The sequence below is a fragment of the Myotis daubentonii genome, chromosome 3 (genome assembly GCF_963259705.1).
Source record: "Myotis daubentonii chromosome 3, mMyoDau2.1, whole genome shotgun sequence".
Lineage (NCBI taxonomy): Eukaryota > Metazoa > Chordata > Mammalia > Chiroptera > Vespertilionidae > Myotis > Myotis daubentonii.
In genome coordinates, this window is record NC_081842.1 from 219,996,212 (window position 1) to 220,006,436 (window position 10,225).

Sequence of the window (10,225 nt, forward strand, 5' to 3'; positions counted from 1 at the left end):
GGAGATTCGGAGCATGTGGCCGAGATCAAGGATGCAGTATGATCCTTTATAGCAAAACAGTGTTACCTTAGAAGTTCACAGAAAGTTCATAAGAACAAAGGGGGGGGTAAACAGAGTCACACCTGGCTGGAGCGTATCATAACACATTGTTTTTCTAAGACAATTTAGCAATTTTTCTTCTATGGTTCCTAACCCTGACACAATCCTCCATAGTCAGTCCCCCCTTTCCAGTACATTCAATTTCTTATGTCTCATTTCCTCCCCTTCGCACATTCTTTAACATTTTGTAACCCTTCCATGCTGCAGTCCCTCACCCTAGCACATAGGGCTTTGAGTAGGCTATAGTGTTTGGGGTATCCCTCAGGTCTCTTTTTCTTTTGACCCCCCTGAACGCTGTGTTATCTGGGTGGGTGGGTGTTTGAGTGGGTGGGTTGCTTGCTTGGTTAGGGTTAATGAATGGGTTTCCTGTGGGTCAAGTCCTGTTAACCTGCTGTGTATGGATTCTGCTACAGAAATTCCTCCTTTCTAGGTCTGTGTGCCCTTCCCGGTGGCCATGTCCTCACCACAGAGGCTGCTGTTGGTGTGGAGGGATCTGTGCCCTGTTTCCCCCTGCATGCACCTGGCCAGCGTGGAACGAAGTGTGTTGTGCTTGTGATGCCCCAGGGGCACCTCATGGTGCGGCTTCCGAGAGAAGGGAAGCTGTGACTGTGTGTGCTCACCCGCATGCATCTGTGTAGCTTGTGCCTGTGGGGAGCTGACATGTCTGCCGTAGGACCTGTGAGCACTGTGTTGTTTGTGAGTGAATAGTGCCCTTTCCTATGTCCCTAGTGTCCATGTGAGTGCGCGCGCACACACACACACACACACACACACACACACACTGTATTGGTTGGGTGCGCTCTCAACATGATGGTTGTTTTATTTCAAGGATAGATTTTAGACACAGAAGATATATACTGGGAGAGTGTTGTCTGGGGCCCATGGAGTTGTCTGCTTATAGCATTTCCTACCCTCCTCTCTGGTCTCCCTTTATAAGACAGGCTGCTCTGTCTGCACAGGCTGTGGACTATGTGGTTGTCATTGTCCCATATACCCCCAATGTAGCTCCCTGTCGTGTGGACACTTTTTCCTGTGTATTTCCTCTGTCGTCTAGGAATTGTACATTACCCTGAGCAATCTTCACTGTAGCTTGTAGTCAGTGTCTTACCTGGTAACTCCCAGTCCTGGTTCCCACGGGGGCCAGAGTGGCTGCAGGGTCCTGTTGGGTGTGGTTTTCATGGACATGGTCTCATCTGGGAGTTTTTTTGTATCCCGGGTTGCTTCCAGGACACCTGGTTGGATCTGCCGTAGCCCTTGACCTGGTCAGGGCCATCATTCACCTCACCTTCCATCGCATGTGCCCACTGTCAAGTCCGTCTCTTTGTATTAGCTGTGGTCGTCTACTCTACATCCCCCCTGCCTGCCTCAAAGCTAGCCTTTAACAGTTGGATGTGTAGGGTAGCAGCTATGTCGGTATGGGGTTAATTGTGTCTTCACAAATCTATGGAACAGCGATAGTTGGTCTGAGTGGATGGACGACATTTGAAACATCCAATTTACACTGAGTGTGGCAAGTGTGGGTCCTGAGTGCAAATGTAAGGGCTGGTTCCTATTGTATGTTGAGCAGCACACTTTCCCTTACACCTAATCTCCCCTGACCTACTCCATCTCCTCTCCCCAGGAGCTTTTTATCAGTCATACTTCATGCACCTCATTTTATCTTGTGCCTCCGCTGCATGAAGTTGATTGTGTGTTTGATTGGGGAAGCATACACGAGTGAACACGGTCTCAAGGTGGGCAACATCCTTCCAAATGCTGCTCTGTTGTGTTGCAACTCTCCCCCCCCCCAATGTTTCCTCAAATTCCACTTAACCCAGGGAAGCCCCAGTGAAGTTGCATGTTTAGTGTTCCACAACCCCCCTCCCGCCGTCCTGCCTAGTTTGGTCCATGTGGCGTCTCCCCCTCCCTTGTGCCTGTTTCCCAAAAAGCAAGTAGCCATCCCTCTGCCCCTTTCGGTCTCAAGGGTGGGCCAGCACAGAGGTAGCAGGATCTCCACCTGTGCTCAGCAGTTGCACGAACACCTCTGAGAATTCAGTGTTAATTCCCCCAACCCCCTTGTTAACACCAACTGTTCTTCTGAAGTATGGTCGCAACCATCAGGTAGAAACTGTAGTTTAACTCTAACCCTGCTGTTTGGCTTAACAATGGACAGGTCACTTTGATTTTCTAAATTGTATAAGTCATCCCATTCGATTGAATGCCTTATTGATTGAATGACTATCCCATTGATTGTGATCTTACTGGTTATCGAAGCACAGTCTTCTGTACCTGGGAAACAGGACAGCACAATTACCCTAATTGTTTTAGTGGCCACAGGTGGTACGTTCCAGTTGACTCAGTGGTCCTAAGACCAGGACAGCACAATTACTCTAAATTGCCTCGATGGCTCTAGAGCAGGGGTGGGCAAACTTTTTGACTTGAGGGCCACAATGGGTTCTTAAACTGGACCGGAGGCCGGAACAAAAGCATGGATGGAGTGTTTGTGTGAACTAATATAAATTCAAAGTAAACATCATTACATAAAAGGGTACAGTCATGACGGCCAGAATAATTAGCAACAGGGAGGAGAGCAGTAAGGGGTGGGAGGGAGAGGAGGGAGAGAGGAGAGGGACCAGAAGAGCAGACATGGAGAGTCAAGGCACAGACAGGGACACAGGAGGACACCAGAGGGAGAAGGAGGCAGAAAACAGAGGCACAGGAAGATGGACTGAGGTTTGCAAAGACTAAGAGACGGTGACCGCAACAAGAGAGAAAGTCGGAGGGAGACCTGTGAGGAAGACTCACCCAAAACTTGACAGAGAACAAACATGGCCGGGAGCCTGTGTGACTCCCTCAGCAAAGCAACTGTTCAGAGTCCAGACGCTGTGAGGTAGCTGCTAGGCTGCGAAGGTGAATAGGGTGCAAATGCTTTCCGTCCTGAGGAAAGAGAGCCCAGGGCTTGAGTTGTGTCACCCAGTAGGGCACACAGCAGGACACGACACACCCCGGCCGCCCGCTGCCCTCTAGGGCACCAATCCGACTGCGTTTTTAAAAAGTATGTGTATATATATATGATATTATCATTGATTTCAGAGGAAAGGAGAGAGAGAGAGAAACATCCACGATGAGAGAGAATCATGTATCGGCTGCCTCCTGCACGCCCCCTACTGGGGTTTGCGCCTCCAACGCGGGCCTGTGCCCTTGACCAGAATCGAACCCGGGACCCTTCAGTCCGCAAGCCGACGCTCTATCCACTGAGCCACACCCGCTAGGGCCGCACTGCGTTTTTATTTGATATTTTGTTCTTTAACCTTCTCGCTTGTACCTTCCCTCCCATTTTTCTGGAACCACCTGTGTCAACTTCGCAGTTCGCTACGTGAAGCAAATCTATCCTTGAGACCGCTCACTTACCTATTTAAAAAAGTATTGGACGAAATTTATTGACAAAGTTAGAAGCAGAATGATCCAGCTGGGCTGCCTTTGGTCAGGAAACAGGTCACAGAAGCAATAGGAGGTTCCTTGGAGCGAAGGAGAGAGAAGGGAAAAGGCAACGAGCCTGGGGGAAGGATGGGGGGGGAGCGCGCCCCCTTTTACCTTTTTCACAAATAACATGTTGACTGTCTGGAGGGAACCAGCTCTCTGGGATGAGGGACAGACGGGGAAGAGAAGACGGTGTGACAGAGGCAGGAAGGTAAAGAAATAGGGAGGATGATGGAAGACGGACGGAGCAGCCGGCAGGCAAGATGCGAGGAGAAGTTAGGCTGCAAGGAAGCCCGCCTGGGGCAGCGACAGCCTCATCACCGAACTACATTTCCCAGCAGCCCGAGCGCCCAGAGCGACGTGAGAGGCGCGCCTTACGCGGTCTCCTCCAATCCCGGCGGTCGCCCGGCGACCTTCCACCTCCAACGACCAGATGGGGGCTAGGTTCAGTCGCCTCCGGGGAGCCGTGCTGTGGGCAGGACGTGGGGAAGGGCCGCAGCCCCACCGGCCCAGCGGAAGCAGGCGGCCCGCGCCGCTGCCGGGAGGTGAGGGCGGTCGGCCGCGCGCAGGCCGGGCTCCGGGGGCGGGAGCGGGGGCGGCCTTTCTCAGGGCTCCGGCCGCGGGAAGGGGAGGGGGGAGCCGCTGAGCGTGCAGCCTCGGACCCGCGCCACTGGGCCAATCGGAGCTTGGGGCGGCCCCGCGGCCTTCTGGGAAATGTAGTCTCGAGAGACGTAGGGCGGCGGGCCTGGGAACTTCATGGAGTGGGAGCGAGAGGATAAAAGGATGGATGGGTGAATTAAATTAAACTTGTGATGGAGCAGCGAAGGCTGGGTGGCGGGAGAGAGAAGGATGGGTGCGGGCGGATCGGAATTAGGGGCCGCCTTCCACGCCGGAGCCTCCCAGGCCTCTTGGCTCCGGGGCCCGTGGGCGGCGCCTCCTGCTTCCCGCCAGGTGCGGCCAGGGACCCTGGAGGTGCAGCCACTCTCATGGGCTTCTGTCCCTGATTGTCACGTGGCACTCCTTCACCACCAGCGTCACTGTTTTGATCAGGTGCTACTTTCTTACCTATTTTTTTTAAAAATTATTTTATTGATTTCAGAGAGGGAAGGCGAGATAGAATCATTGATGGGCTGCACGCCCTCCCCCGCCACCCCCCAGTATGGATCCAGCCTGCAACCCTGACATGTGCCCCCGACGGGAATCGAACCCAGGATCCTTCATTCCGAAGGCTGACGCTCTGTCCACGGAGCCAGACCAGCCAGGCGGCCGTTACTCTCACACGTTCAGGATGCAAAGGGGATAAGGCGGGAAGCCCCTCCCACCAATGTACTTCCCGTAATCACTTACTCAGGAAGACGCACCAGCTGCCTGCAAAGTGCCAGGCATATTCCTGGTCCTGGGGCGCAGCAGGGAGCTGGGCAGACAGGCTGCAGTCCGCAGGCCGCCTGTGACCGGTGCACAATGAAGCAGGCGGGGAGGGCACCGACGGGCAGAGGTTTGCAGGAGAGGGAGCAGGCTATACAGACAGGAGGGAAGGGCCCCAGCTCTGGGCCGAAGGAGCCACAGGAGCAAAGGCCCGGGTCCGGGTTCAGCAAAGGAGAGGAGCGGTCCTGACGCCCTCCAGGAAGCTGGCCAGGCTGTGGCTCTCCCTCAGGGGGGCGGTGGGAGCAGGAATTAGGGAGTTTCCCTTCCGCGTGAGTTTCCTGTGACTGCGTCGCATATCACTACTAACTTAGTGCTAAATGTCTTAGATCTCGGAGGTCGGGAACCTGAAGTGGGTTCCTCTGGGCGAAAATCAAGCTTCCTGCAGGACTGGCTCCGCTGGAGGCTCTGGGCTTCAGTGCCCACCCCGCCTTCTTTTACAAGGACCCCGTGACCACATTGAGGGCCCATTGGGCTCACCCAGGGCTCCCTCCCCTCTCAGGATAATCAATCGCACCGCGGTGCCTCTTGCTGCGTATGGTTATTTGTTCGTAGGCCCCTGCGTTAGGATGAGATGTCCTGGTCCCGCCTCCCTCACTGAGGACCGATGTCTGAATGAGAAGCATGGAGCTGGGTCGCTCTTCTGCTCGTCCGTGTCTGGGAGGTGGTGATGGTTTCTGGATGCTCTTGGCTCCCCGTGTGGTTATAGGAGGTTTGGGGGGTGGGGAAGAGTGAAGTCTCACCTGTGTTTTGATCTCGTGAGCTAAAAGTAGTAAGTGACACGCTCTCCTGGATGCAAAAATGCTTGAAGATGAGTGTGCAGCCCTCTGAGCAGTGGGGAGCGGGGGCAGAAGGGCCAGGCATGCCTCTGAGCAGGGCTCCGTGCTCCGTGTCAGTGCGTGGCAAAGCTGGGCAGTGGTGGGACTCCCACGTGCTCATGTATTAATGCCTGCGTGTCCCCCTCTTACAGAGAGGTCAAGAGGCTGCCATTGTGGGCACAGTGGGAGCTACTGAGGAGGGGCAAGGGGCACAGAGCTCGTCGAGGTGCCTGGCGCTCGGAGGCGGAGTGAAGACAACCCCCCACCGTCAGGTGTCGGGCACGGCACCCCTGGGTGGGATCGGCCTCCGCCACCGTGCCCAGCGGGACCGGAAGTCCATCACCTGCACGTGAAGCTGGAGGGGCTTCGCAGGTTGAAGAGGGTGAGAAGCTGACGCAGATCGCCCGGGCTCTGGGGCTGGCCACCTCCACAGTCGCCTCGATCCGTGTCAACAAAGACAAGATCCGGGCCAATTCTCAGGCCTCGGCGCCCGTCAGCGCCAAGCAGCTGACCCGCTGCCGGGGTGTGGTGATGGGGCAGATGGAGCGCCGGCTGAGCCTGTGGATCGAGGAGCAGAGACGGCGGCACCTGCCAGTCAGCACGCTGCTCATCCAGGCCCAGGCGCGCGGCTCTTCGCCCAGCTGCAGCAGGAGCAGGGCGGTGGCGCCCAGGATGAGACCTTTGGTGCCAGCAATGGCTGGTTTGCCCATTTCAAGTCACGCCGCAACGTGCTGCTCACGGATGAGCCGGCGGTGGCTGACGCCCAGGCCGCTGCCTGCTACCCCTCCGTGCTGCGCCGCATCCTGGAGGGGGGCTGCTACTCCCCACAGCAAGTCTTCGACGTGGACGAGACCGGCCTTTCCTGGAAGCGGCTGCCCGAGCGCATGCTGCTGGCGCTGGAGGGGGCAGCCAGGCCCGGGCCCAAGGCCCCTAAGGACCACCTGATCCTGCTGCTGGGGGCAACGCAGCTGGCGACTTCAGCCTGAAGCCGCTGCTGGTGTCCCCCTCCGAGAACCCGCGCGCCCTCAGGGCTGCTCCAAGGCCGGCCTGCCTGTGGTCTGGCGCTCCAACCGCAGCGACTGGCTGACACCCAGCATCTTCCAGGACTGGCTCACCGGCTGCTTCTGCCCTGTGGTGGAGAGCTCCTGCGCCAGCCACGGCCGCTCGCACCGGGCCCTGCTGCTCCTGGACGGTGCACCCTGCCACCCTCCCACCTGGGCAGCCTCTCCGCCCACGTGCGTGTGGAGTTCCTGCCCAGGAAGACGGCGGCCCTGGTCCAGCCCATGAGCCAGGGCGTCATCGCCGCCTTCAAGGCCCGTTACCTGCGCCGCGCGCTGGGCAAGCTGGTCCGGGAGAAGGCTGGTGGAGGCCGGCCCTCCGCGCGGGAGTTCTGGCGCAGCTATACTGTCATGACGGCCGTGGACAACATCGCCCAGGCCTGGACAGACCTGCAGCCCGCCACCATGAACAGAGCCTGGAGGAAGCTCTGGCCAGAGTGCGTGCCCCCTGGCACTGTGGTGCCCGACACCGACCCCGACCCCGGGTCCGCCGCGGCATCGGGGCACTAGCCAGCCACGTGGGCCTTGGGGACGTGGTGGAGGCCGATGCTGCCCGCCTGTTGCAGACCCGTGTGGAACCCCCACCCTGGGGAACCCCCCAGCCTTCCCAGGGAAAGGCCTGACCAACAGAAGCCTGGAACTGGCTCTCACTGAGGCTGTGGTGGGTGGGGGGCGGAGGAAGCTGGTGTGGGTGCACTGAGCTCTGAGCACCCGGCCCAGGCCCTGTCCCACTTCACCGCTGGCCTGCGGGTCCTCACAGAGAACGGTCCCACCCGGGAGCGCCGCCTGCGGGTGTCCCGGGGCGTCCACTGCGCCCTCGCCCCCTCCGGGAACGGCACCGCGAAAGGAGGCGGCAGGCTCGGGCCGCGGCCTCGTCAGGAGGCCCTGTGGTGCCGGCCCCACGGGAGTTGGCAGGCAGCCCGGGCTCGCCTCAGTGGGGCCGACTGGTGGGCGAGTGGCTCAGGCCACAGGCCATGCAGGACAGACCTCGGCAGCTGGCCTGCGTGATGGGGGCTTGGGCCTGGTGTCAGATGACATTTTGTTTCTGGAGGACAGACACTGCCACTTCTCACCCATGGTTCTCCTGTCCTTTGCACTGTGGTCTCTTTCTTTCTTTCTTTCTTTCTTTCTTTCTTTCCTTTCTTTCTTTCTTTCTTTCTTTCTTAAGAGCCTTACTTTTAAAAAAAATATATATTTTATTGAATTTTTACAGAGAGGAAGGGAGAGGGATAGACAGTTAGAAACATCAATGAGAGAGAAACATCGATCAGCTGCCTCCTGCACATCTCCCTTACTGGGGATGTGCCCGCAACCAGGTACATGCCCTTGACCGGAATCGAACCTGGGACCTTTCAGTCCGCAGGCCGACGCTCTATCCACTGAGCCACACTGGTTTGGCTCTTTCTTCCTTTTTTACAGTGACACACAGCCCACCAGGGTTGGGGCACAGGAGGGTGGTTTTCTCCAACTGGCCGAGGCAGTTTGGGCCTGTGTCCTGATCCGGAATTGAACCTGGGACTCTTCAGTCCACAGGCTGATGCTCTATCCACTGAGTCAAAGCAGCTAGGGCTGATTTTTTTTTTTTTTTTTTTTGAGAGGAAGAGAGAGAGAAAAACATGGATTGGCTGCTTCCCATATGTGCCCTGACTGGAAATCGAACTTGCAGCTTTTTGGTGCACAGGATGACACTCCAACCTACAGAACCACCGGGCCAGGGTGGCCACTGTGGCTTTTGGTACCAAGTCCATGTCCTGGATTTGGAGATGTTTTCCTCCCTGGGCCTCTGTGGCACGTTGTCGTGGCTTCTCTCCGGCCTTTGTGACGCATGGCCTCCGGTCCCAGCTCTTTGGGAGCTCCAGTCCCGTCCTCAGGGCTCAGTGGCCACCTCAGAACTGCCTCTCGGTACACTGGGTGCAGCCCAGCCTCTCCCCTGGACAGTCTCATGATCTCCCCTCATTCCGGCCTGTTCTCCTGTCCCCACATTTTAAAAACAGGCACTCTGGGGTGTCGACCTGACTCTGCAGACACACCACACGGGCCACCAGATTACAGACAGCCAGGGAAGGTGTTCCCGTGTTCTAGCTGGATGAGCAGCGGGCGCTGAGACAGGGATGCCTGGAGCTGGTCCCTGGAAGGCCTGAAGCGGCCGTGCCCTCCTGGTGCTAAGGGACACTTGGTGCTGGCGGTGAGCAGAGGTTTGCTGTGGGGACAGAGCACCACGAGGTGGGAAGGGGAGGGAGGGGGAGAGCGCGAGGGCTGCCTGTGGAGGCCGGAGGGCAGGGGAGTAGCCATCAGAATGTCCTTTCCACGGAATGTTCCGTTCCTCTCCTTCCAGCGCCTGCTGTCCGCTCTGCGCTCCGAAGCTTGCCTCGCATGGAATCCCCCTGCCAGCGAGTCTTGGCGCTTCCGCACGACCACAGAGCTCCTCCATCGCGTGAAAGGCTCGCTCTGCCCGCCTCCACCCTCTCAGCCCCCAGGTGCAGCCCTCAATGCAACGGGGGCTGAACATGCTTCGTGGACTCGGCAGGTCCTGGTGGCTCAGGACGGCGCGAAAGAAGTGTCTCCAAGCAAAATCGACCCAGTTTTCAAGGGAAGACAGAAGTCAACCCTGGAAACCTCCAAACAGATGAAAACAGGATTTGGTTTCGCATTGAAGGGCCTTACTAAGAAGTACTCTGACAAGCGAATGTTGTGGAAATGAAGAGGAGAAGATAACTGAAGAAATATGATGCAAAACAATGAGCTTGGCACAGGAAATGAAAATGGTAAGGCAGCAGGAGTGGCTATAATTGAGGTATTTTTACCTCCATGAAAAGATAGAAGGACCTCTTGGAAAACCAACTACACATCACCAGCAGAGACCTGAGGTCTGAAATAGCCAAAACCTTTGCATTTCAGAAAATTATGTCAAAATTGTCATATACAGCGGGGCCTTGACTTACGAGTTTAATTCGTTCCGTGATGGAGCTCGTAACTCAGATTACTCACATGTCAGATCATTAAAGTGAACGAGTGAGACACGCGATGCCGGGCTGATGTTGTGGCGTTCACTGTGACGTTCGCTGCGCCAGCTCGCGGTGGGGTATCTGAAGCTGGCTTGTAACCCGAATTTTAGCTCGCAACTCAAGGCAAAAAATCAGCGGAGAGACGGCTCGTATCTCGAAAGACTTGTTAGTTGGGACACTTGTAAGTCCCGGCCCCACTGTATAAGAAACAACCGCAACTAGGTATGTTATGGAAAAGTGTGCAGATTTTTAAAATAGAGTTAATCCTGACAATGAAAGGGTAAGATGCAAATCGACCTAATGGTGGAAAGACCAGTGGCTATGACACGCACTGACCACCAGGGGGCAGACACTCAATGCAGGA

At 56.6% G+C, this 10,225-nt stretch overlaps 1 protein-coding gene across 5 annotated transcripts; it reads left to right on the forward strand.

Annotated features, from left to right (window-relative positions):
- The first annotated feature begins 3,602 nt into the window (after positions 1–3,602).
- On the forward strand, positions 3,603–9,881 carry LOC132231823 (uncharacterized). Of its 5 annotated transcripts, none has more exons than XR_009452146.1 (4): positions 3,925–4,103; positions 4,658–5,644; positions 5,951–9,051; positions 9,192–9,881. XR_009452146.1 is itself a non-coding variant. In XM_059691649.1 (2 exons), the coding sequence occupies exons 1-2, from the start codon at positions 3,822–3,824 to the stop codon at positions 9,555–9,557; spliced, it is 648 nt and encodes a 215-aa protein (XP_059547632.1). In that variant the 5' UTR covers positions 3,603–3,821; the 3' UTR covers positions 9,558–9,881. The 5 variants fall into 5 exon arrangements, 1 of the variants encoding a protein (XP_059547632.1); XR_009452145.1 differs by having other exon boundaries at positions 5,951–9,041; XR_009452147.1 differs by lacking the exon at positions 4,658–5,644 and having other exon boundaries at positions 5,951–9,041.
- The last annotated feature ends 344 nt before the right edge of the window (positions 9,882–10,225 follow it).